At 45.5% G+C, this 27,610-nt stretch overlaps 1 protein-coding gene and 1 long non-coding RNA gene across 6 annotated transcripts in view; one reads left to right on the forward strand and one right to left on the reverse strand.

The window, feature by feature from the left end:
- The window catches only part of LOC307203973, a 429,983-nt gene that overhangs the window by 353,450 nt on the left and 48,923 nt on the right, over positions 1-27,610 (reverse strand). The window lies entirely within an intron of this gene.
- Positions 3,695-26,216, forward strand: STC1 (stanniocalcin 1). Its single transcript, XM_079955239.1, has 4 exons — positions 3,695-3,977; positions 10,918-11,060; positions 14,568-14,779; positions 23,495-26,216. The coding sequence occupies exons 1-4, from the start codon at positions 3,857-3,859 to the stop codon at positions 23,763-23,765; spliced, it is 747 nt and encodes a 248-aa protein (XP_079811365.1). The 5' UTR covers positions 3,695-3,856; the 3' UTR covers positions 23,766-26,216.

Raw genomic sequence — 27,610 nt, forward strand, 5'->3', positions numbered from 1 at the left:
CTGTTTTGTAGATTTAACAAAAATCTGGGACACGTGTGAAATATATACTTCACCTTTGGCTATAATAATAATAATAATAATAATAATAATAATAATAATAATTTATTTATACCCCACCCATCTGGCTGGGCCTCCCCAGCCACTCTGGGCGGCTTCCATAGAAACCAAAAATACACTAAAATATCACACGTTTAAAACTTCCCTGAACAGGGCTGCCTTAAGATGTCTTCTGAATGTCAGGTAGTTGTTTATCGCTTTGACATCTTGTGGGAGGGCGTTCCACAGGGCGGGCGCCACTACCGAGAAGGCCCTCTGCCTGGTTCCCTGTAGCTTTGCTTCTCGCAATGTGGGAACCGCTAATGCGTTCTATGCCTACACCGCCAACATTTCACAGAAAGAGGGAGGGCTGGCCCACCCATGAGGTGAGGTAAAAGCACCTGCCTTGGGCAGTGTCAGCTCCAGAGGCAGAGCCCCCGCGGGTGCCCTGCCCACGCTGCCACCTTTACAGTTGGTGGAGAAGTCATGCCAGAACCTGCCGGGATGCTTCAGTGGAGGCAGCACAGCATGGCAAGGGCGGGGTGGGGCAGGGCAGAGCAGAGCAGCACTTCCCATTTCACCCCAAGTGAGCTGTGCTTTTGACACGCTTATTGTTTTTCTGAGATCACTGTCCAAGCCCTACACCCCACCATTCCGTACTCCAGGGATGGGGAATCCATTGACCTCCAGGCTTGCTGGACTCTAGCTTCTATCATTCCTGGTTATTGGCCATGCAGCTGTGGCTGATGAAGGTTGAAGTTCAATAGCACATGAAGGTCCATGGCTTCTCCTCATCTCTGCTCTATGCCATTCGCTGTGCACTATATTCGCACATAGATTCTCTTGGTTAAATATATGCTAAGAGGCCATCATTGTCCTATGATGCGTTCCCCATAGTGGCAATATGGAAAACGGCAGGCTGAGCACTGCCTTAGTGTTCATCAACCCTAGTTGTTTCAAATGTGCACTGGAGACAAGATGCACTACATTTCTGCATGTAGTGTGGATGCTCTGCCACTGGGTTACAGTCCTTCCCCCAGAAGAAGAGTCAGGTGTATCTTCTTCCAATGTATTGTTGAGTAACTGATCAGTTAACGCTGGATAGATAAGAAAAAGGCTAGATTTCTCAAAACGAATGACTGTTTCACTATTATAGAGCATGGACTGCTGGATAGCTCAGTTGGTACAGCATGCAACTTTTAATCTCAGGTTCGTGGGTTTGAGCCCCACACTGGGCGAAAGATTCCTGATTTGCAGGGGGTTGGAGTAGATGATCCTTCAAACTCTATGATTGTATGATTCCATTTTTTAGCAGATGGAATGCAACTGAAATACATGGAACCTGACCTTATTAACTCACCTGCATCTGTGGGATTTCTTCAATCAGTTTACACTCCCTGCACTTATCCACCTATCCAAATCAACACAAGCAGTCGAAATTGTCATTACCATGGAAACAAAATCAGATTCAACAGTAGCAACTTATTGCATCATGTTTCTTTCTGTTCTGGAATTTGTGTAGTAGGGAGATGGGGAAGCCACAATTGACAATTATTATTTTAATCTACCCACCTAGCAGGTTCCTAAGTTCATTGGCATGCATGTCATGGTGATCTCCAGGCTATTTGGCAGAGTCTTAACTATTTGAAATAATTTTCTTTCTTTTTTTACAAAAACTATCTTTGGGGGACATTTTATACAAGGGAATTTAGGGAGCTGCGTTACACTGAGTCAGACCATTGATCCATCTATCTCACTGTTGTCAACACTGACGGGTAGAGACTCTCCAGGGTTTCTCCCAGCCCTACATGGAGATGCCTAGAAGTGAATCAGGTACCTTTTGCAGGCACTACTACAGGTAGACTACAACCCTTTCCTTGATTTTGTGAGTTTTGTTCAAGTCTTGGCACTGCTATGGCAATTCTCCCTGAAAATGTGCTGCCACCACACACAACTGTTTGGAGCAGCCTACACGTAAGAGCTGTAATGTGTACAGCAGGTATCTGCATAAAGAGACAGGAGGCTGGTTCAGGCATGTATGTTCCCTGCTTGATGACTGCAAAAATCAAGGAATGATTTAACGGGCCATCACAGGTAGCACACACTGCAGAGAGAACTTCCATATCACTGCAGAGAAAATGATTTTCAGTGTACAGACATTCCATCATCAGTCATCAAGAGTTGCTGGTTCATACATGCGTGTTCCTCAGCTGATCACTGCAGTATCAAGCAATCATCTGTATGTGTGGAATTGATGGAACATCACAGATCGAACTTTTGCAGCTCCTCAAGTGCAATGGAATCAGCCCACACAATCCACTGACATCAATCTGATGATGCATGCATAGAAAGCTGTATCACATTGTTTGTTCATCTGGCCCTGGTGTGGGGAACTTTTGACCCTGAACTTCAACTCCCATCATGCCTAGCCCTAGGTCACACTTGCTAGGGCTAATGGGAGTTGTATTTCAAAAACATCTAGTGGAGATGTCAGGGGAATAGGGACAGGGTATTGCAGTGTATATGATACACTTTGAACACTTGTCTGAAGCATTATACATAGGAAGATGCCTTACACCGAGCTAGGACCAGAACCACAGCAAAGTGCTGTGACCCACCCCTAAGTCGGACAGCTGCTCCAGAGGATACCATGGCTGATGGTATTGAAAGCTGCTGAGTCACTGAGGAGAATTAACAGGGACACATTTTCCCCATCACAGAGGTCATCACACGGGGTGCCCAAAGCAGTTTCTGTGCCAACACCAGCCCTGTGGTGTAGTGGTTAAGAGTGGTAGTCTCTTAATCTGGTGAACCGGGTTCGCGTCTCTGCTCCTCCACATGCAGCTGCTGGGTGACCTTGGGCTAGTCACACTTCTCTGACGTCTCTCAGCCCCACTCACCTCACAGAGTGTTTGTTGTGGGGGAGGAAGGGAAAGGAGAATGTTAGCCGCTTGGAGACTCCTGAAGGGGAGTGAAAGGTGGGATATCAAATCCAAACTCCTCTTCTTCTTCTTCTTCTTAATGGATCTAGAAAATCAGTTTCCTCCAAGAGTGCCTGAATCTGGTCCACAACTACCTTGCCCAAGAACGGAAGATTGAGAAGGAGCTGGGAGATGAGGGTTCAGATTCCCATTGGACCATGATGCTCACTGGGTGACCCTGGGCCCCAGCTACTGTCTCTCAGCCTAACCTCCCTCATTGTTTGTGAGGATAATATTGGGGGGGGGGAGACCCATGTGCCCCACCTTCAGCTCCTTGGAGGAAAGGTGAGATAGAAATGGAGCCACAAGGTAGTTTACTGTTGTTATGAATTTGTTGGTCTTTAGAGCCACTCAGTTCATAGCATGCAGCTTGAGTTAAATTCTTCCCCCAACCACCCCATCAAATGAAAATTCATGCTCCTTCTTTTCTTTTGGTTAATATTCCTCTTTGGCAGGTTCTTTTAATGGGCTGGAAAAAATTCTTTCTATGAAGTTCCAGGCTTCCTGTGCTTGAATGAGCACAGCTCCCCATTGGCTGCCCACCGCGTCTCCTGATTGGCTCTTGAACTTGGAGGTAGGGGTGGGGAGGGGGAAGGAACCTCTCAGGGCGGCTATAAAAACTCCAGGTTGGTCACCTGCAGCGAGGAGGAGGAAGAAGGGGAGTCCAAGGGGCGACGAGAGCAGCGGCTTTGACGGACTCGGCGCGTCAGTCCATCGGTTGCTCCTTTCTCAAGCCCCGTCCGCTGCTGCGTCCGGCTCCGCGTCTTCGCTCCAGCTCGAGAGGGGGCCAGAAAGCGAGAGAAGCCCGAAGCGAGAACTTAGCGGAAACTTAGCCGAGAATGCTCCGAAAGTCGGCGGTCCTGCTGCTGCTGCTGGCGGCCGCTGCTGCTGCGACTTACGAAGTGGAGCAGAATGACTCCTTCAGCCCCAGGAAGGCCAGGCTGGCCGCGCAAAATTCAGGTACCCTCTTTCTCCTTTGCAGGCAGGAGCCCGTGCAGACAGCTGTTGCGGCTCACTTTGGCCGCAAACGCAGGCGGGAAGTTCTCCTGCGCAAGCCGCTGCCCGGGAGCTGTGTGCAGGAGGGGAGCTTGCGCAGGAGAACTTTACGCGCTGCGTTAATATGCCTCCTGCTTCTCTCTCTCTTTCTGCCGCTGTTCCACAGCCGAATGAATGGGAGGAGAGCGCTCGCTCGCTCGTTTCAGGAGCTGGTGTAGTGATCCTAAATGCGGGGTAGTATTCGAGGTGGTTCACACTGCGCCGTCCACTTCAGCCACAGCGGAGACCTCCAGTCTTCTTGGAGAACTGAACTGAAGCAGAATGGTTCACCCATCTCCAAGTTAAGCACCAGTCGAGCGAACACTTCATGCCTCTGATGAATTGCGCCCCGCCCCCAAAACAGCTTCTGCTAGAATTAAATTGGCTGGTCTTCAAGGTGCCCCGAGACTTTTCGTGATGTTAGCTGCAGCAGATTAACAGAGCTAACCTACTACTCTGGAAATAGAAAGATGGTGTGTGGCTGTGTATGCACCATATACTTAAGGCGTTCTCCCTGCCCTCCCCCCCGAAAAAAGAATCCTGAGAACCGTAGTTTGTTCGGGGTACTAGGAACTGTAGCTCTGTGAGGGAAAACTACAGTTCCTAAGATTCTTTGGGGGTGATGTGTTTTACATGTGTTTTAAGTGGATGGTGTGTATGGAGCCTTAATAGCTGTACTGGGAACAGTGTACCCCATGTAAGTACCTACATCTGAAAATCTACACCTTCCCTTTCTGGCTTCTAACTTTTAATCCTCCCTTGCTCTACAGTCAAATCAGAAATTCTCATGTTGCATGTTACCAATACAGTCTTAAAACAAGTTAGTTCCATTTGAGAAATGGGCTGTATATGTTTTGCTGACTTACCTAAAGCTAAACACTTTTGAAAAGGCTATGTTGTTGGCTGCTGCTTGTGCTTCCAGTGCTGGCAGGCATCACTTGCACCCATTTAAAATAAAGACATTTATACTCCTCTGATTTGACACTTGCCAAGAGAGGCTGCTATTTCAGATCTGCAAGACTCTGCAGCACAGTTCTAGGGTATTTGCTCAATTTCCTTTTGTACTTGGTTGCTATAGAAACAAAGGGTCTCAGTTATTCCACTGTGCCTAAAACAATAAGAGCCCTAATACATATTAAACATGCTAAGTGCCAAGTTATAACCTGAATATATGGAAACATATTGTTATAAAATGAGTTGTTTTATTCATTCATTCATTCATTCATTCAATTTCTATGCCACTCTTCATCCAAAGACCACAGGGCAGTTTGCAATATAAAAACACAAAAATGCAAAACTTAGTAACAAATAATAACCCCCACCCCCACACACAGGGTATTTATTTCTGAGGATAGTTAGGGATGGTTTGCAGAGAGCTTTGTCTTATCAAATAGTTCTTTTTCCTTGCATATAAGTTAGCATTGAAACATGCAGTGTTCTCATTTAAAAGGTACTCACGGCAAGATGCTACACTTGACTAGAAATTAACGAGCTTTTTCACTAGGTTTCTAGAACTACTGTCTAAAATCCTCTGCTTCCCTGCGAAATAGCATCCCATTTTTTTTAAAGTCCTGGTTTGCATGTCATTCCTAACATATGAAACATGATCAGGCAAAAAGTAACAGATCTCCCTTTGCATGACTGAGTAGAAATTCAGCTTGGAGAAAAATGTTATACCAATTTACCTGCAGGCAGGGGAGAAATCTGGTGGCTTGTCAGCCAGCTTCTGGAAGAAAATTGTCCTGCTGACATATTTACCGGTAAATAGTTCAGCCTTTTGCACAAACTCTGGCGGCTCTTCCTAAGTTCTTTATGCTGCTCTACTCGCCTCCATGAGCTTAACTGCTGGGCTTTAACTACATTTACTGCATTACTCTACTAATTTTCCATCAAGGAGCTCAAGGGGATTACATGATTTTCTCCCTGTACATTCCATCTAATCCCCTTCAACAACCCTGTACGGTAGGTTATGCCCAGAAATGACTAGCCCAAGGTCACTAAGTCAGTTGTATGGCTAAGTAGGGATTTAAAGCTGGGGTCACCTCAATCTTAGTCTGACACTTCAACCATTTCACCACCATGACTGTCTGCAAAATCTTAACTGGAGCCTTACACTCAACTTAGTGGGATTACAAAGCCTGCATTAGTGACAGCTTTTCAAACTGGAGTTGAAAGATAAAGAAACATTTGTCCAAAATGCTTATAGTGATAAGGTAAGGTTAGACTCTGGGTTTATGGGCCCCCTTCAAATGAGAATTTAAATAATAATTACTATCAAATGTGGCAGGGGACGCAGGTGGCGCTGTGGGTTAAAGCCTCAGCACCTAGGGCTTGCCGATCGAAAGGTCGGCGGTTCGAATCCCTGCGGCGGGGTGCGCTCCCGCTGCTCGGTCCCAGCGCCTGCCAACCTAGCAGTTCGAAAGCACCTCCGGGTGCAAGTAGATAAATAGGGACCGCTTACCAGCGGGAAGGTAAACGGCGTTTCCGTGTGCGGCTCTGGCTCGCCAGATGCAGCTTTGTCATGCTGGCCACGTGACCCGGAAGTGTCTCTGGACAGCGCTGGCCCCTGGCCTCTTAAGTGAGATGGGCGCACAACCCCAGAGTCTGTCAAGACTGGCCCGTACGGGCAGGGGTACCTTTACCTTTACCCTATCAAATGTGGCAAGCCAGGAAGCCCTGTGCTCATCCCATCAAATGGGGCCCTGCCTTTTTGCTTCAAAGTCCTTTCCTGGTGGCACCATTAGGTCCTTATTTAAGCAGATGGACATGTTCACAGTGCATCCATTCAAACATCCAACATGATTTGGAAGTGTCAGATCTTGCTGCTTCAACAGCTTCTCTACGTGGCTGGTGAAGGTGAGCACTTGCTATGAGCCGATGTGCTGGTGCTCTGCTCTTGGCCACTGAGCATCCTAAGGCAATGGTAATTTGCCTCTTTCTACAGTATATACTCATCCCATGCTTCTTCCAGCTGTGCACTGCAACACTCAGCTGCCAATTCCATGACACCTCCACATAGAAAGCAAACAACGCAATGAGTGTAGAATGCATTATCTATTTTTAAATGTAAGGGACTGCAGTTTCCTATATTTAAACTGTTTTAGTGTATCACACCAGAAGCACGGGATGTTCAATTTTGGAACAGAAAGGATAGTTGTGCAAATTGACCCCCTTCTGTAGTGATTCTTTAGGCTAAGTTATAAAGTTTATACCATAATACAGCTGTTTTAGATGGGAGGTTTGGGGCATCATTAAGGGTGACTTAATTTAAAGCAGGTAGAAATGTCCAATGGGGCATCATCCATTAGGAAGTTCTCCTGAACAAAAATAGACAAATCCTTCCCACCCCACTAAAAGATGAGCACTAAAGGGTCAGAAAACATAACACTACCTGCTCAGTTAGCAACTGGAAGCCTGGGTAAGTAAGAATCATAGAATCTTCGGGTTGGAAGGGACTCAAGGGACCCCCTGCAATACAGGAAATGTTTCAGCTGGTGCCAAAAAGCAAGCAATGATTGCACCATGTGTCCTTCTCTGGGGAGAGCATTCACATCAAGATAGTCTGGGTCCCACATATGCAAAGTAGCTCCTCTCGCTACATGAACCCCTTGCTCATTAAGGTTAGTGACAAAGGCCCCTTGGAGCATCAGCCCATTGTTGGCAAGGTGAGGAATGAGGCCACAGTTCCTCCAGAATTACCTTCAAGTGATGCCCAAGACTTTGTGTCGGTGCATGCTTTCAGGAGGTGAGTTAAGGCGCCTTCTTTTATTCTGGAATGCTTGTAGTGTTCTGTAAGAGTTGGAATGCCATCAGGTGTGGCTTAGGTTCTGTGATGGTTTTTATTTTATTTTTCTATGCATCTCAGAGGCAGTGGCGTAGCGTGGGTTGTCAGCACCCGGGGCAAGGCAAGTAATTTGCACCCCCTAACCCTGGATTTGTGCCCCCTAACCCTATCCCTAACCCCCAGATGTTGCGCCCGGTGCGGCCGGCACCCCCTGCACCCCCCACGCTACGCCACTGCTCAGAGGTAATCCTGGTTTTTATAAAGAGCGGGGTGATGATTTATTACTTACACCCCCTGTCCATTCAACCAGGTTGCCCCAGTCAGGATATACATATTTGACAGTACTTAACAGTCCCCAAATGGAGAAGAAATTAACTTCAGTTTACATATAAAGTCAAAGTTACCCAGTACTTACTTTCCAAAACATTATTCAAACTAGAGCACAGCCATCCTTCAGAATTTGCACTTCTCCAAATTTTGCAATGCAGTTCTCCAGCATGTGATGTGCATGAGAATGTACCTAATACAGTGTGCATATAAATGTATATATTGGTGGAAATTGCTTTGCAAACTGAATTTATTAAGCAAAATCATGTCTAAAATATGCATAGGGAAACTTGGCACAAGAAATACTGACTAATTTCTAACTGATGTGTAAATGTGGAGAACTGAACTTAAGGTTGGAAAAATGAGAAACCAAAATTAGCACAGTCATGCATTGCTACCCAGAAAGAAAAGAGGGAGAGCACAGCACTGTAGCATGTGTTCAGAAACTCTTTTCCAATCAAGCATTCTGTAGAAACATGCCCATTATGTATGCATTGCAGCCACACCTCTAGTCCGTAAAATGCTAGGTATTCCTCTGCTCCTCTTGGCTTCCTGTCCTTGAAAAGTTTACTGACTTGCCACCCAGAATTTTAGCAATAATTCAAAAATGCTTTTTCTACAAATAATCTCTCCCTTGTCTGTATGTTGACTTGGAATGGGAAATTACCATTTCCCTATACATGCAGAAACACACTCACGCTACATAATCAGAGTTTAAAAATTGGAATGAAGTTGGAAGCCAACAGTCCCATTCATGTCTACTCAAATGCAAGCCCTCAGTGAGCATAATGGTCATATGTGTCTTTTTAACTGATGAAGCCCATAGTTCATAAACTCAGCCCAAAACTCATTGAGTGGCCTTAAGCAAGCCATTATAGAATGATAAGGAGTAAGGAATGGGATCTGGCAGGCAGGTAAGCATGATCCTTGTATCCCCACCCCCTTCATGCCAAGCTTGACAGGGAGTGGGGTCACCTATTTGTCAACCACATTGTGTCACATTGACATCTATTTTTGACTGCAGGGGTTGAAATCAAACTGCAGGCAAAGGCACAGTGCTATTTAAGCCCTGGTGGTCAACTGGTAAGCAGTGCTGGCAAACCCCATTTTGGTGCAGTTGAGTCTTTACTCACCCCACATGTATGACATCAGATCTAGGGCAGGTAGGTGTGGCTTGGGCAAATGAGGAGGCCTGGCAAGGCCTTATTAGGCCTGTGGGGTGGCATTTCCCCACTCCTGACTTAAGGATTTGTGATGGTTGCATTGGAGTGAGAGCCTGCGTGGGCCAAAGTGTCCTTTGGCACCTCCTTTCTCAGAATTGTCATCATACGCAGCCCCTTTTCCTGGCTGCTTCTCAAGGAGAGGTGAGACAGCGACACCTACTCAAGCAGCTCAGCTGGAATGAACTGCCACTTGGCTGCTCATCCACCCCATAATTGTCTTGCAGTGGCCATGACAACCCAACTTTGTCTTTTCCCTCCTCCCTACCTGTCTGTCTTTGCATTGCAATGGCTGCTAAACTGTGAACTGTTAAAATAAAATGTGACGCTTCTTAGGTGCATTTGGCTGTAAGCTGATATATCAAACTAGCACTTTGGGAAGGGTGTTTCTGTACATACTAACCATTTTGAATGTGCAGTTGTAATAGCCCCAAAGTCTGACATCCATTGCTTGTTGGAGACTGTGTCGCATTGCAGGACTGTAACTATGTGCTTGTTTCTTCCTGCTTTGTAAAATTGGGTTACATTGCTGCAAACAGTGGGCTTGTGCTATGGTTCTTGTTGCAATAAAAATGTTTTGCTATGTTAATAGTGACACACACAAACACACAAACTCCTCTCCACCATTCTCACTATGGCACTAGTGTGGAAGGGTGAGATGGGAAGGTTCATCTAATGCAGCCTTTTCCAGCTTGGTTGGACTACATTAGGCATGGCCAAACTTGGCCATCCAGATGCTTTGGGACTACAATTCCCATCATCCCTGACCACTGGACCTGTTAGCTAGGGGTGATGGTAGTTGTAGTCTCAAAGCATCTGGCCAAAGTCTGGCCAAGCCTGAACTAAAGTTTCCATCATCCCTGACTGGTGGGCTGACTGGGGCTTATAGTCCAAGACAGCTGGAGGGTACCAGTTTGGGAGTGACAAATCAAATGTTTATAAAGTGGCATCATAACTGGGGTGGAGGCTTCTCGGCTTGATTTGTAAAATGAAAGCACCAGAAACTTTTGTTTTCTTGGCAGTCATGCTTTCCAGTTTGGAGTCCCTAAAACCAGTGGTGCTATGAGGGCTGGACTTCAGGGCAGAAATCCACCTCACCGAAATGAACAGGAGGACCCCCAAATACAGCATGTCTGACTTACTGTGTTTGTGATGAATAGGCAACAGTGCCTTCAGGAACATAGTTTAGTGCCTGTCACCTGTGGTTCAACTGTCCAGTTATTCACTAAGACTTTCTGGGATGGTGTCCTCCTGGTGTATTTCACACGCAAAAAAGGTTGATGCAGAAAATGTACTCTCCAAGGTGCTGGAAGCTGACTCTTGCAGCAGAAATGCATTTGAGGTGTGGTGGCTTAGCTGTGGGTGCTTGTTAAAGGTGATGTGTAGAATATGCACACTCCAAGAGGAAAGCAATGACTTAACAATTGCTGGCAAATGCCTTCAATTGAGTTGAAAGCTGCTATGGAATCATGAGGCATGGCAGAAGTCTGTATTAAGATGGACTCTCCTTCTCTCTACCCCTTCTCTTTTGCAGCGGATGTGGTGCGGTGTTTAAATAGTGCCCTCCAAGTAGGCTGTGGTGCTTTTGCCTGCCTGGAAAATTCCACATGTGACACAGGTGGCATGTATGACATCTGCAAATCCTTTCTCTACAGTGCAGCTAAATTTGACACTCAGGTACAGTATCAGCCTTAACCCCTTTTCCCTTGCAGCTTCCTTGCTGATGGATAGGGGGAGAAGGGCCAGGGCTCCATGGTGGTGCAGTGTTTTCCTTACAAAAGGCATCTCCACTTAGAGATAGGAAAGTCTCCTGTCTGAAACCCTTGAGAGTCTCTGCTAGTCAGTGCAGATCAGTGGGTGGAGAACAGCTGGTCCTCCAGATGTTGTTGGACTCCAGCTCCTATCAGCCTCATCCAATATAGTCAGTGTTCAGGGATGGTGGGAGTTGTAGCCCAGCAACAGCTGAAAGGCCACTGGTTCCCCTTGGTGTAGGTGCTATTGAGCTATATGAGCCAGGGGTCTGAGTAGGAGGCAGCTTTCTTTGACTCATATGCCCGGGGTGAGACGCTGCTGCAACTAATACTATTGTATTGTACATAAGTTCTCAGAATTCACCTAGTTTCATATAGTGCAACTGATGGAGAGTGGACTTGGCTTGGCTGAGACAGCCTTACAGGCCAATCAGGGAGGCCTCAGTGGCCTAAATTGGCTTTTGGGCTGGAGCTTCCCAACCCCTGTCTTACAACAACTGCAGATATCAAATGCAATCTTAAAAAGAAGCATTCTCTTATTCCACAGAAGGAAATGCTTCTTCTAAGATGCTGGTTGCTGTGATGCATGTGTGTATCCTCTTAAAATGAAGTGTCTTGTTTTCTTTAAAACAGGGATAGTGGAACCTTTGGCCCTCTAGATGATGTTGGTGTCAACTTCCCTTGGCCTCAGCCAACATGGCCCACTACTGGGAATACATAAATAATTTTATTTGTATATGGCCCATTTTGTTCTTAAGCCTGGTGGAGTCCCAGCTATTTGAGCAAATAAGGGTTGTAGCTCACTGGAAGATAACTTCCCAAAAGTCCAAGGTTCAGTCCCTGTTATCTCCAGGTAGACCTAGGGAAGACTCCAGCCTGAAGTTCTGGAAGGCCACTGCTGGTCAGTTATCAATGATACTGAGCTGCAACAAAGCTGCTGGTTGCATGAAGAGCTTCAGAATTGTCCTTTGTCCCTTAAGCACCTATATTTTAAGTAGCTGCAGATATGTCGGGTGCTTTATTTGCTGCAAATATGTGATAACTTGTACCCAGAGACAGTTTATTCAGTTGTTGTTGTTGTTTTTTAAAAAAATTATTAACACAGCGGATACATTCAAGTGGTGGGTTGGGACTAGGGGTCCGTTCTATGACAGTACATTTTCCACTCACTGTGTGTGAAGGCTTGGCAGAGGATGTCTTGTGGGGTGGAGAATCAAGCTTCCCTTTCAAGAGGAAACAAATGTTCTTTTCACACAGCCACTCCTAGTGTGGGAGCTGGCAGGGAGATGTGCAGTGCCAGATCAGCCTGACATGACTTGCAGCTTCTATTTCCCAGGAGGCTAGGAAGTAGAAACTTGGCACCTAACCCACCAAGTGTAGAGCCCTGGCCATTCCTACCATTGGACAAGGTGGAGTGGCTTTCCTTAGGCTGGAGATTTTAAGATGCCAGTAAATAAGAACAGCAAACTGGCAAATTTTAAAGTTCATTATTATAGGGTGTGGGTGTGTTTGTTTTTTACTAACGGTGGATTTATTTTTTATTTATTTATTTTTTGCTTTAAGCATCACTGAGTAGCAGAGGATCTAAAGTAGGGACCATGGCAGGAGACTATGGCCTACCAGATATTGTTGGATTTCATTGCCACCCGCCACCCCAGAAAAAGTCAGCTTGGCCAGTGGTCAGGACTGATGGGAGCTGTAGTCTAGCAATGCTTAGAGAGCTGCAGGCTTTCTTGCCATCCCAGTCAGATGGGATTTCATATGCAAAGCATCTATATCTGCGGGGTTGAAGATTACTGAAGGGGGATGCCTTTGGAACTTGAATAGCCCCTATTCTGAAACAGCTGTTTTGGCTGCCAGTTCCTTTCCTTGAGGTGTTTAAAGTCTTAAAAGGTCCCAACTTTCGGAGAGACTGCCTCATTCCTTTCAGGTGATATGATCAGCTGAAGTGGGGGGCTCTCTTGGTAACTCCTCCACCCTTGACATTCACGGGGGGGGGGGTGAAGTCCAGGAGAGGGCCTTCTCTGTGGCAGCCCCTAAGTTGTGGAACTCCCTCCCCACAGAGATGGGTGTGGCACCATCATTATACAGCTTTCATTGTATGCTTAAGGCATTTCGCTTTACCCTGACCTTGGACACCTGCTGGTGTGTGTTCTCAGCATGCATCCTATTCCTATGACCATTTTAACTGCTTTTAATATTTACTTTTAAATTGTTGTAACCTACCCTGGAACTTGCTGATAAATGGCAGGTAAAAAAATTAATAAAAGATCAGAATGTAGGAAGCCACTTACACTAATTTTGCTTCAATGTTCTCTCGTCAATAATATGTGCTATGTGAGTATATTACATGGTGTGGTCTTTTCTTTTTACAGGCAATCCCCAATTTGTGTGTGGGTTGCAATTCTGGGCCCCCATGTGGGTCAGCGGAGTGTGTGTAAGCCTGCCCCACCCCCTTATGCCTTGTTACGTCCCCACCCTACTGCACCCCCTCTTCTGCTAGTCCCTAAAAAGCACAAGTCGGGGAGTTTTTCCACTTCTCCCAGGCTTTCTAGGCATAGGTCTGAGTGGTTTTGCCTTTCCCTTTCTGCTTTCTCCCAGGAAACCTGCGATTTAGTGCTAAATCATAACAAACAGCAACCCACAAAAGAAACCCAATTGCTGCTTGTTCCGATTCCATGCTAAACTGCAGGCTTTCCCAGAGGAAAATGGAAGTGTACATGAGCCCTCAGTGTTGCCAAGTAAGCTTTGTATACATGCTAAGGGTGAATTTGGTTTTCTGAATTCTCCTTAAGTAGCCAAAACAGCACCACCCATGAACAGCAGGCTTAGGGAAAAACACAAGTTGGCAAAAGTACATTTTTTAAAAAAATTATATAGGGCGAACCAAAAAGGGGGGAGGACTAGTGAATTTGGGAGGAGAGCAGGAGGGGAATCTTGGGAGAAGGCATTGCTGGGTGTCCAGAATGCTGAAATGGCGTCATCCACACTGGCAGGGGTAGAGGAGAAATTCAGTCTAGTTTGCATTTAAAGGCAAATCTACCTAACTTTTACTTCCCAAAATAAAATGCAAACAGAAACTCTGCTGTAATTTTAAAATTACCACTTCTCTGAATTTTGCAATGCAGTTCTCCAGGATAGCAATATGTGCAAAAATGCATATAGTTGTAAAAACAGACATATGTATATATAGGGAGAAATTAGCACTAAAATGCTTCTGAATTTTTATGAGAACTTAAAAAAACAAAACCTCTTGAACTGGAAATGTGGAGACCTGGAAAAATGAGAAACTAAAATCAACGTTCGCCCATTGCTAACTGAGGTTCCCACTTGAGGATCATTAATTACATGTGGCAAAAGCATAGTATACAGTATAGATTCATACTCCTGTTCTTTTAACCTGGTCACTTACAACCTAACAATCATTTGGCAGGGTAAAGCCTTTGTGAAGGAGAGCTTGAAGTGCATTGCAAACGGCATTACCTCGAAAGTGTTCCTTGCCATTCGGAGGTGCTCCACATTCCAGCGAATGATTTCTGAGGTGCAGGAGGAATGTTACAGCAAGCTGGACATCTGCGGCATTGCAAAAAAGAACCCAGAAGCGATCACAGAAGTCGTCCAGCTTCCAAACCACTTCTCAAACAGGTAGGCTTGTTTGTGCACTATAAAAGACATGAGTACACTTCTTGAAAAAGCATGTTCAAGACATGGCCAGGGATGAGGGTTAACATAGCTGGGCATCTGCCACATGCCAGGGGTTCCACTGGCAAGAGTGGACTTGCTTTAGCGGTTGGCTCACTAGTCAGTGCATTGCTCATAGACCCTCCAAAAGCTAGCGCTCACCCTGGTTCAAGTTGGGTTGATTGTGATGATAAAGTTTGGTGTGGAAAGAGGACCAGGTCCACCACTGGAGCTCCTGAATGGAAAGGCAAGATGCAAATGTAGTAATGAACTAAAGCTGTTCCACAATAAGTTGAAGGATGTTCAGTGGCAGAGCATCTGCTGTGAATGCAGAAGCCCCAGACTCAACACCCAGGATATCCAGGTAGGGTGACGAAAAGTGCCTGTTCAGAAATACTGTCAGTCAGGGTGAATGGCAGTGAGTTTTATGGACCAGTGTGGCTGTCATTCTGAAAGGAAATGGCTGCAGCTCTTCACTGCTGTCTTGCTGACTTGGTGTAAGGCAACTTCCTGTGAACTCATGGTCTTTCTGTGATTGTCTTAATCCTGCTAAAATTGTGAGAATGTAGCTAGGGAGGCAGCAATTTCTGCAGTGGGGGGAGTAAGAAGCCGCAGGGCCTCTTCCAACCTGCAGAACTCAAGTGACTGAAGGGGGGGCGGGTAGTCCTTCGTGCTGCTGGAAACAAAGCCAACAGAATTTCCCAGCTAGTAAATTGACACAAGTTTTCCCAAAGCAATCCTGCTTTCTCAGCCATCCCCAACAGAAGCTAAGCATGAACTAGATGGCACTGCAGTCAAACAGGAGGTCATTAAAAGGTCAGGGCACCTTTTCCATGGTTAGTCTTGAATGGTATCTGAAATGGGAGAGAAAAGATTGGCATGTGGGTATGTGTACTAGGCTAAAACGTTTTTAAAAGACTCCTATTTCACAATTTGATCTCAAGCAAGGCCTTCTTTGCTGAACTGTTGCCTTGTATGATTTCAGGCCTGGCCGCTCTACTGTACTGTCTGCTTCAGGAAGGGGAAAGGCTTGTTCCCTCCACAAGTTATTTGTTTTAAAGACTTACAGCCCTTATTTTTATCATTGCTGATATCATGGTGGGGTGCAGCATAAAACTGCCATTAGCAAAGCTTAAATGGCAGCAGGGGCCTCTAAACATAGCAGAGAAGTCTGAAACAGTCACTCATTTAGAAACTTGAAAGTCCTCGGGGAGGAGTGGGGAACCTTTGGCCCTTCACATGAAGGGCCTTGACTGTTGAATGTACTGGTTGGGGTTGATGTGTGTTGGAGTCCAATAGCACCTGGAGAGCCCAAAGTTGCTCACTTCTATTCTAGGTACACAGGTACATGTTTACTTAATGCTGAAATGACAACAATGTCAGTTCCTTACACACCTGTATGGGAGCGGAAAAGATTCTCAGGCAAAAGCAGGTGGATCAACTAATATTCATTCTTGTACCCTTGTACAACAGGCTAGTTTCTGCACACAGAAGTCACACACCCCTCTGTATCAGCCTTATCAGAGTCCAGGGGCACAATCCAGTCAGACAAACACTCAAGAAGGGTGTCAGGCAGGTCAAGTGCGGACTGTGACCTGGGGATAAGGGGCATGGCCCGGGATGAATTCCAACGGCCAGTAGAGAGGTCCAGAAGGCTACACCCCCCCCCCGACCTGAGGTAGCCCACCCCCTGCTGTAAGGCAAGGGAGGGTAGTGTATGACCTTCTGGAGCAGTGGTTCTCAACCTTGGTCCCCAGATGTTTTTGGCCTACAACTCCCATGATCCCTTGCTCACAGGACCAGTGGTCAGAGATGATGGGAGTTGTAGGCCAAAAACATCTGGGGACCCAAGGTTGAGAAAGGCTGTTCTAGAGGTTCCTAGCCTACAACTCCAACCTTCCCTGACCATTGGCTGTGCTGGCTAGGGCTGATGGAGTTGGAATCAGAGTCCAACAACCACGAAGAAGACTCTGTCCCATGTCATCATCAACCAAACCTGCTGATCAGAAAGCACAGGCAATTGGTTATAGCAGGGGCACTTCTTCAGGTATCCAGGCCCTAAACTATTTGGGACTTTAAAAGTAAGCAGCAACACCTTAAATTGAGCTTAGAAGTGGATGGGCAGCCAGGGCAGTTGTTTAAGGAATCAGTGTGATATCTCTCCTGGTGGTACCTGTCAAACCTCTGTCACGTGCTTTATTGACTCAGTGAAACTTCTGGGTTGTCTGCAGTGCATGGCAGTCATTCAAACAGTAGCTGATCACAGCATGGGCCACTGCTACTACTACTCAACCAGTAGTGCTGTTAAGTAATATAAGACTCCAGGCTTAATGGTCTGTTGGAGAGAGCTTTAGATGTGTACTGTGGAAATATTTATAGTTTTCACTTGTTACTGATGAATCTCCCAGAGAACTTGTGTTAAGTCAGCGGGTGGTATGGAAGTAAATTGTAAATTGTAAGTACCGGTAAATGAAGTAAACCTCTATTTTTCACCTGCCTTCCCAAATGTGATAAGGGCAAGTATTTGGGGTAGGGGGTGTCCTATTCTTCCACCTCAAGCTCCTGCCCTCAAAGCACTGCTGTTTTAAGCCTTGTTGTCTTAGAACGTTTGGGGTGGGGTTGAACCTGGGATCTCCTGCATGGAAGGCAGGTGCTCTGAGCTATGCACCCCCTCCGTTTGCGGCGCATGCATAAGGTGAGTTGATAGGGTGTGCCAATAAGTAAAGTGTATTGGCATAGCTAGAGGTGTAGATTATCGGTGAGAAGATTGAGTGGATGTTCTTTCCTTTTTAAAAACCATCTCAGTCCTGCACCGAGGTAAACAAATTCTTAAATTCTGGGATTCATAGAAGTGGCAGAACTGGTTACACTTGCCCAAACCAATTCACTCTGGTTTAGCTAGCTATGAATGAAGGCAGGCAAAGACCTGCAAGGTTCAAAGGTTCTATGTCGTGTTGACCATGTGAACTTTTTTCCCTAGTTTTGGCAATTTCATCATGCATTCTCTACAGAGTTCTTAGCCATTCATAGGTCTGGGATTATAATCATTTTCTAAAAATTGAAAGTAAGGGTCAAATAGGCTATCACATTCATGGAATGCAAGCTATGTTTGCAAAGGAGCAATCAGGAGCACCCACTAAAGTTAGGGAGAGCTCTGTTTAATGGCTAGATCTGCTCTGTCACATTACCCATTGCTAGGTAGCCTGCAGCTGGTTTTTAGAGCTGCAGTGCAAACTGACCCTCAGCCCCAGCCAGCAAGGTCATGGATGGTAGGACAACTTCATCAACACCATCTGGAAGGCCACAGGCTCCCTACTCCTGTCTTATATATGCAGGTATTATATATAGTTATTGCAAAGCTATTGCATTATATAGGTATTGGCCACCCCTAAAAGCTGTCTTTTGTCTTATGGCTTGCTTCAAGTAAACAAATCCTTCTGTTGATAATCAGCTGATAATCAGCTTGATAATCAGCTTGATAATCAGCTGGAATAGCTCTTGCTCTGTCCAATTTATCTATTGCTCAAGAGCATTTGGGTGTTGGAATTCAGGGTCCTGTCTCCCTACCTATCACCTGTTCTCTAGTTCTTCTAAGAATGTTCCCTCAGAAGTTGTAAATAGCTTTCTCACTGTGGATCTTCATTTCACCATGGCTCTTGCTGTCTCATATTAATTATATTCACAATTTAGGCTTTTCATTCTTCATATTGAAAACTGCCCTGTGATCCTCAACTGAAGGGCAATATATAAATTTAACAACAACAATAATACTATTATTATTTATACCCCACCCATCTGACTGGGTTGCCCCAGCCACTCTGGGTGACTTCCAACAAATTTAAACACAGTAAGACACCAAACATTAAAAACTTCCCTATACAGGGCTGCCTTCAGATGTCTTCTAAGTATCAGTATCAAACTTTATTTCAGTCACAGACCAGCATAAGATAAAACATACAGATAAACTGAACACATAAGTCTTAAACAGGTAAGGGATAAAAAACTAGTAGTTAAAAGATGATTATATCATACATAACTTTAAAAGATAAAAACAAGGACAAACTGTTAAGGAAGGGAGCATGAAGGAGCATAGGTCTTGCATTTTGGGCCTCGTTTGTGGCGCAAACCATCCTTCAACAAATATCCATCATGGCAGCACAAAATCTAGCAACTGAGTAGCAAATCTGCATTTTCATCTTGACATAGCAGAGAGGTATGAAGTTGGTTTGTGCAACCTGGAAATTTATGTAGCTTAGGCAAGATGAATCTAGATCTTTCCCATCATTTGCCACCTGATCCTTCTTAACTGAAAATGGCAGGAATCAAGCCCTGGGCCTTTCATGTGCAAAACAAATGTTCCGCCACTGGCTGGGAGTGAGGGATGCTGCAGTCCACCAGCATATGGAGGGCTGCAGGTTCCCCATCTCTGCTTTAAGGCTTGTTGGAGTCAAAGGTGGTTTGCTTTTTTCAGACTATTGAAAGTGAATCCAGGAGAAGCTGTTTTCAGTTTGGAAGTTGAATCCTTTTGTCTGTCAAGCCATCGGGTTTTAGAATAGGGTCCTTTGCCAGCAAAGTATGTAGAAAATTGCCACAGTCTTACTAGGGGATGAATCTCTCTCTTCAGTAATGGCATCTGGGAAATGAGCCTGAAACCCCATGCAAGAAATTCACCAAACACAATGCTGGACCCTTGAATAAAGAAACCGTAGATTCCAGTAATCTGGATTCACGCCCAGAACCAGTATTTATTTATTTGTTTGTTTGTTTATTAAACTATTTCCTGCCTTAAGTATAAGGTGCCCAAATGCCAGGACCAGCTTAGGAGATTTTTCTCCAGGGGTGGAGAACACAATAGTTTCCAGATAATGCTGGACTACAACTCCCATCATCCCTGACCATTGGAACAAGAAGGGACAGAGCCTCCAAGCTGCTGTCAGCTAATGAAACTCTCACCTTGGCATGCACTCCTCTTTCAAAGTCCATGTTTATGCTGGAGCTGCCTGTGCAAAAAGTAATAACAGGGGGGAAAGCCCCACATGCTGAATTCTTGATAGATCTTCTCACTCTCTGAGAGGATCATTGGAATAGCAAGACTAAATGCATATGACTACTCTGTCATTTGTGGGGGGTCACAGAACAAAGGAAAGCACAAAAGAATCATTGGGTGCAGATAACTATTAATTGTTAGCATTTCTGTGGTGCTTTCAGGTGCTCAAAGTGCTTATCAGGCCTTGATGGGAGGGGCAGAGGAGAAATTCAGTTCAGTACATGGTTAAAGGTGAATCTATAAAATATGTACAGCTATCCTTCAAAATTCACACATTTTAAGATTCAGTTCTCCAACCAACTTTTGCAAAAATCCATATACTAGGATTGTGAATTAATAGTGGGGGGAATGCTTGCAAGAATGTGTACATTAGTCAAAACTACATATAAAAATGTGTTTTAGGATAAATTAGCATAAATTTTCATGAGGACTTAGTAATTTAAAAAAAAACTGATGTGAAAATGTGGAGAAGTAAACTTAGACTGGAGAATTGAGAGAAATCAAAATTGACAAATTCACCCATCCCTTGTGACTACTGAGCAAGGTGTTAAACTCAAGGTCCTCTTAAACCACTGCACTGCATCAGTCTCTTATTGACTACGATTGAGTAAAATCTGGACTTCTGTCATCTGTTTCAGCTTCCAGCAGCCACTCCTCAGCTCAAAAATGCAGCAAGAGCATTCTTGAATTGACCAGTTGCATGAACTCTCAAGTGTTCTCTTGCATTTATTTCCTGAATGAAAAAGTCACATTGACCAGAGCATTAATTTCATTTAAAAGTTACTTTCTTTTTTTAGTTAATTCAGAATTGATTCATTCCATGCTTAAAAGAGGTTCTTAGTATCATGTGTGAAACCCTTCTTTCTCTAAATGAAAGATGTCTTGCATTTCTGGAGCAGTTATTGTAGGGCAGGACAGAATAGTTCAGATTCTTAAAACTCCACTGTCTGGCTCTTTGGAAGCAGACTCCACAAGTTCTATGAAGCAGTTCCCCCCACCCCCCAGTGGCTGGAGTCTACAGAGGTTGAGCTGGTGGGAGGAAAGATGATGCCCAAGATTAGTTTCACCAATGTGGTTCTGTCGTTCAGATGCATGGGGCTGCCTCTGGGGAAACTGGCCCCTGTGTATTTCAGCCATGGACCAAACCAGATGTTGCCCTATTCATGCAACTAGCAACTGCAACAATAGCTTTCTTAAATCATGTTTGTCATTTATTGTATTTATTGCTCACCTTTTCACAAACTTCTGCAAACCAACTTACAAAAATGATACCAACATTAAAGCCAAATATAATCATGGAGCCTCCCTTCTCCCACGCAGAGTGCAGATAGCAGGCATCTGGGACCAGATCTAAATCAGGACTTCACAAGGGGCAAAGGAGCAAAGCTGCTCTAAGGAGCACTGCCCCACCAACCTCAGCCAGCTCCCACCTGCCTTTCATCCAGCCCAGGGGGCTACAAAGCCTATCACCTTCCTCCTCCTCTTCCTCCTTTAGTCTGTGTTTTGCCCTTGCAGAAGTCAGCAGGGAGAAGGATGGGGGCAAAGCCAGAATTAGTTAGCTCTGTCTATTAGTGCCTCCAGCTTCACCTGCCATTGGCTTCAACAGCTGTTGGTCTCCCTGCCTTGTGCCTTACTAATCCCAATGGGCCAGTCACCACCACCTGTATGCCATGGTCCTGATGTGCCCTGCACCTGAAATTGCTTCTCAAAAAGGCATACATGAGGGTGGCACTGTGGTTGCTAATTGCATGGGTGGGGTTGTGTCTAGTTTGGCTCTGCATCTCAATGACAACTGCATGTAAGACATTCCTAGTTAGCTAGGTTCTAGTCAGGGACACAGGGAATGCAAAAGGCCACCTCATGAGAGCATTCTGCAGATGGGAAGCTATGTTAGAAATGGCCCATTCTCTGAGAAAACTGGGCAGCACGGGAGAATGGATGGAATCCTTTGAGGAACCAAGAGACCTTTGCATTGAGAAGCTAGTGTCATATAGTAGCTGAGAGCCTGAGTTGCGAACTCTGTTGCTAATTGCGGCACAAAGAGAGGGGATTTCCATTAAGGTTGTGTCTGGGGTGCAAATGGTTAAAGCTCCCCCTTCTGTGTCTTATGCTTGAAATGAAAATTGCCTTCCATCTAGGATTCATTTAAAATAAAATATCCTCTCACATGGCTACAAGCCACACAATTATATTGATGTGAGGGCTCAGCCACACTTGTGTATGGACCCAAGCAGTTTTCCACTTGTCCCGTGCTTCTTAGGTATGGGTCTGGGCAGTTTTGTGTTTGCCTTGCAACTTTTCCCTGGAAAACAAACACTCTTTACCACTGAATCAGAAGAAACATCAAACCCCCAGAAAAACTGATCACGATTTGGTCCAATTCAGCCGTAAACCGTTGGTTTTCTGGGAGGGAAGTGGCAGGACAAGCGGAGGTGTGGGAGAGTCCTTAGTTAGGCCCTGATCAGTGCTGTTTTTCTAGAACAAGAGGGGCTGGAGCTCATCCTGAGCTCCTCCTCTCTTCTCTTATAATGGCAATGGTGCCCACCTGAGAGGTGTTAGAACTGAGTTCCGGCTGAAAAAAAAGCTCTGGCTCTGATACTGGAGTTTGTGGCAGGGTGCTTGTAAACGTTTTATTGAAGGTCCTGTGTGAGTGGCAGGGAGATGGATGGTGGCTAACAGATTGAGGTTGAATCCTGACAAGACAGCAGTACTGTTTTGGGGGGACAGGGGTCAGGCAGGTGTGGGGGATTCCCTGGTCCTGAATGGGGTAACTGTACCCCTGAAGGACCAGGTGCGTAGCCTGGGAGTCATTTTGGACTTCCAGCTGTCCTTGGAGGTGCAGGCCAATTCTGTGTCCAGGGCAGCTGTCTGCCAGCTCCATCTGGTACACAGAATGAGACCCTCTCTGCCCGTGGACTGTCTCGTCAGAGTGCTGCATGCTCTGGTTGTCTCCCGCTTAGACTACTGCAATGCGCTCTCCATGGGGCTACCTTTGAAGGTGACCCAGAAACTTCAACTATGCGGCAGCTAGACTGGTGACTGGGAGCAGCTGCCGAGACCACATAACACCAGTCTTGAAAGGCCTACATTGGTTCCCAGTATGTTTCGGAGCACATGTTTCGGAGCACAGTTAAAAGTGTTGGTGCTGACCTTTAAAGCCCCAAATGTCCTCGGTCCAGTATACCTGAAGGAGCATCTACACCCCCATTGTTCGGCCTGGACACTGAGGTCTAGTGCCGACGGCCTTCTAGTAGTTCTCTCACTGCAAGGAGCAAAGTTACAGGGAACCAGGCAAAGGGCCTTCTAGGTAATGGCTCCTGCCCTGTGTAACACCCTCCCATCAGATGTCAAGGAAATAAACAACTATCTGACGTTTAGAAGACATCTGAAGGCAGCCCTGTTTAGGGAAGTTTTTAATGACTGATGTTTTAATGTATTTTTAATCTCCTGTTGAAAGCCACCCAGAGTGACTGGGGAAACCCAACCAGACAGACGGGGCATAAGTAATATATGGTGATGGTGGTGAAATAATGCATATGAAGTTCTTTGGTGTGGTCCGAAATGCCACACAAATGCTTTAATTGTATTGGTGGGAGGAAATATGAACAACTAACTGTCTGATCTTAACACAGGTATTACAACAAGCTCGTGAGAAGCTTACTGGAATGTGATGAAGAGACGGTGGCAACCATAAAGGACAGTTTGATGGCAAAAATCGGTCCGAACATGGCCAGCCTTTTCCACCTCCTGCAGACAGATCATTGTGCCCAAATCCATCCGAGAGCAGACTTCAATCGGAGACGTATCACTGAGCCTCAGAAGCTAAAAATCTATTTCCGAAATCTGCGGGGGGAGGGGCCTGTTCAGTCCCACATGAAACGTTCTTCCTCAGAAAGTGTGTAATGTTCCTTGAGAGGGTGGAAGTGTAGGGCAGCCTTCACCAACCTGGTTTCCCCCCCAGATGTTTTGGACCTCAGCTCTTGAGTTTTGTAGTTCAAAACATCTGGAGAGCACTAATTTGGTGAAGGCTGGTGTGGGAATCCAAGCTCTACCAAAGTAGGAAATTTACTTCTTCTTTTCCTTTAGCATTAATAAACACCAGAAATTTACTGTAATTGATTTTAAGGAACACTGAGCTAATCTACACATTCAAAACAAATAACGACATGTGGTATATTCCTCCTAGGACTGAGCTGCTTCATTGTGCAGATAGGAGAGATGCAAATTTAATGCACAATTGCTTGTATCCACCAAAGTTCTCCTCAGTGTAGCCCCACTGAAATTAAGGTGTCCATTGATTTCAATATGTCTGTTCTGGGGAGGACCAGCATAGGGTGCAGCCCTTAGATTTAACACACTTAAAAACAACAACTAGCATATCTCAAAAAGCTGTTCTAGGACCATCTCCATTGACCCCTGGGCTTTTCATTGACAAGGGGTTTGTGAATGTTCCTTGCTCATCTCTGCCAAGAAATACAATCCCCTTATCTGCATTTTGAAGTGGTATAGTCCCAGGAAATTTATCATATGTTTGAAATGAATGTATAGACCGGCCCCTGGAAAACAGGTGGGTTTTTGGGTGAGGGGTAGGGTATGGCAAGGATTTATTTTCTTTCGCTGTCTTCAGACAAGCTGTATGGACCTGGGATTTCTGGTTGGGGAGGGGATCCCTTAATTCCTGAAATGGAAATACCTTCTTTTCTTTCCACTCACCTTCCCATAAAGAAATCCAATGAATCTGGGCTTTTCTTGAAAGCAATGTTAACAGCACTTCTTCAGCAAACACCAAACTATCACTGTACTGTAGCTCAAATGCCATTGCAGTTTGTGCAGGGAGGGAATGAAGTCAACTGTTGAAGGCTAAATTCTGCTGAACTAAGTTGGCAGATAAATGGTGGTGAGTCAAATCTACAGCAGTTGCACAGTCTATAGAGGTCAACTGGGAAGTCTCCTTATGAACGGTGCTGGCCAAGGCCAAATAGGGTTGTCGTATCTGGGCTTATGGTCTCATTCTTGTGCTCTTAATTTTCTCAAGCTTGAAGGTCCCTTAAATGCCTGATTTATACCAAAACTGGTTTTTGCACTGTGTTGACCCTAAAGCAAGAAAAGGGAGGGGGCACCTGTGATCCTCCATAAGTTATTGGGTTCCAGCTCACATCAGCTCCAGCCAGCTGGGGATGGTGGGAGTTATAGTCTAAATGCACCTTTAGGACCACAGGTTCCCACCCCTGCCACAGAGAGAACCCCACTGCAACAGTTGCTCTTGGCCACACCTGCACACACCATCTGAATGAAGGTCACCAAAAACAGGTTTATCTATAATTGGGCAGCCAAAGTTTTTCAGAAGGGGGGAGGAATGGAGGGATTCTGAGTACTTTGTTTTCCCAATCACCACACTGGAAAAAGGGGTCATTTTGCCAAATCTTTCCCACCTTTTTTTTTTTCTTCTCCTTGTTTCAGCTGCCATTTTTTTTCTTTACCAGAACTAGCTCTGGAGCTTTGTGGCGATGTAAAATAGCAGATTGGCTGCCACTACTGCAGTTGTTGCTGTTGCTACTTTTAGCAGCAGAGGAGGAGGGAAACCTTAAGGGAAATGTAAGAAGCCATGTTGCCCCACCCCTACTAATGTCTCTCTCCCAGCAAATGGGTATAGCACAGCTCAGGAACCTCTGTCCAGATATTGTTAGACTCCAACTCCCATCAGCCCCAGCCAGTGTGGCCAATGGTTTGGATGATGGGATTTGGAGTCTAATGAGAGGGGCTGTGGCTTCCACCATCCCCGTGTTACAGATTTCCTCCTTCCAATGGGGAATATACAGTGAAATAGTCTCTATCAATTTCATTGCCCCCAAACAGGGAGGAAAATGTTGGAAGGTCATGTATGTTCAGTTCTAGGACAGCCATAGATTGATGGTGTGTTGCAAGTTGTCCAGGTCATGGAGATGGGGACCCTGTGAGCCTCCAGATGTTGGATTACACCCATCATCCCTGGTCATTGATCAAGCAGGTTGGGGCGGATCCAAGTTCAGCAACAGCTTGCAGGCCACAGAGTCCCTACCCCTGCTATAGATCATAGCAGTGGTACAAAATAGTCCCTGGTGTTGTTTTCATGTGTGTATTGATGGGGGCGGGAGGTTAAATCTGTGTCTGGACTGTACCACTCATGGAAAGTTTGCACCTGGCATGGCTGAAACCCTCTGAAGTGCTTGCAGTAGGCGCTCTTGGGCAATGGAGTGGACTCCCTCAGGAACTGATGGGCTCTCCTTCACAAAAGGTATTTTAGCAGAGGCCGGATGCACATCTGTCAGGGAACCTGTATGGCAGACCGTGCACTGAGCAAAAGGTTCCTTCCAACTCTGACAGAGACAGAGGTACATTCAGCCATGGGACCCCCATACTTGCAGCCAACAGGTCTGCCACCTCAGTGACCACTAGGCCCTTATTTCTATTAGAGTACTATGTCTGTGGTCAGCCGTGACTGTGGGAGTTGCATACCTCTTGCACTGCTTCAAAAGCAAGCAAATATCCTTATGTACTGTATCTTAATTCAAAGCTTTAAAAAGAATCTTGAGCAAAAGGCAGTTGTTTTGAGAACAGAGTTTCAAGACTTGTTCTGTGGTATAAATAGTAGAACTCATGTACTGTACATAATTTCCAGAGGAGTCTGCTTTTAAACTCAGAACAGAATACCTTTATAGCATGCATTTTAATCTTGTATCTTGATTTTTTTCCCTCCCCCCCCCCCCGGCACTGGTAGCATTAAACACCGCCTGCATTGAAATAATGGCACTTGTTGGATAAAACTAAATATTCTTGGTTCTAAAACTAAATATTCTTAAGGCATTCTTAAATTATCTCTCCCCACGGTAAGTGGAGGCACGCGAAACAGCACGCATCCTTCTCCAGGCTGAGTTCTGCAAGGGGCAATAATGAGACTAAGGAAGAAGGATCTTACAGCCAGGGCCATGCCATGGATTGGTTGTAAGTAAGAAGGCAGACAGGCGAGGGCTGGCTGGGGGCAGACTGAGGTTGGTGGAGCAGTGCTCCATTTACCCAAATGGAGCAACAGCCTCCACTGGTTGCTGTCGTTATGATCTGGAGCCTTGCATTATGATGGGGAGTCTTCTAAGTGCATTCAGCAAAATTCACTTCCAATCACCTTTTAGACCATGCCATTCAACATGGAAAAATCAGGGGTGGAGAATGCAGGGGGAACATGGAGGGCTCCATTGTTGCACCATGGATACTATTTAGGAACCGCTGAGCAGAGCTCAAGTGCCCCCAGAGTGAATGAAGCTGCAGTCCCAAGCACACTGCCTGTGAGTGTGATGAGGGAACCTTTGGCCTTCCAGATTTCATTGGACTACAACTCCCATCATGCCTGGCCACTGGCCATTCTGGTTGGGGCTGATGGCAGCTGGAGATCAACATCACCTGGAGGACCACAGATTCCTACGAAAGGAAAGGATTCCTTGGCCTACGAAAGGGTGTCAGCCCTATTGTACTTAGTAGGATTTACTTCTAAGAACCCTGCTACCGAGAGTAGGCAGCAGCAGCAGCACCGCAATCTGTAATAGACCTCCCCCCAATCATTTAAAAATGTAAATAGTGAGTACTTTGCACAGCCACGCTTAGGTGGATCCTCAGCAGCTGCCCAGGAATGCTGTCTGCTGATACCAGAGCCAGTGAAACTGTTCCCATAAATTGTGTTTGAATTCAGAAAACGAATGTGTCAAAGAGAAGGCTAG

This window comes from Podarcis cretensis (assembly GCF_951804945.1).
Source record: "Podarcis cretensis genome assembly, chromosome: 15".
In the NCBI taxonomy this organism is placed as follows: domain Eukaryota; kingdom Metazoa; phylum Chordata; class Lepidosauria; order Squamata; family Lacertidae; genus Podarcis; species Podarcis cretensis.

Coding starts and splice junctions, on each gene's coding strand:
- STC1 (XM_079955239.1), top strand. CDS start 3,857: ATGCTCCGAAAGTCGGCGGTCCTGCTGCTGCTGCTGGCGGCCGCTGCT. Junction 11,061..14,567: donor CAGCTAAATTTGACACTCAG/GTACAGTATCAG, acceptor ATCATTTGGCAG/GGTAAAGCCTTTGTGAAGGA. Junction 14,780..23,494: donor CCAAACCACTTCTCAAACAG/GTAGGCTTGTTT, acceptor ATCTTAACACAG/GTATTACAACAAGCTCGTGA.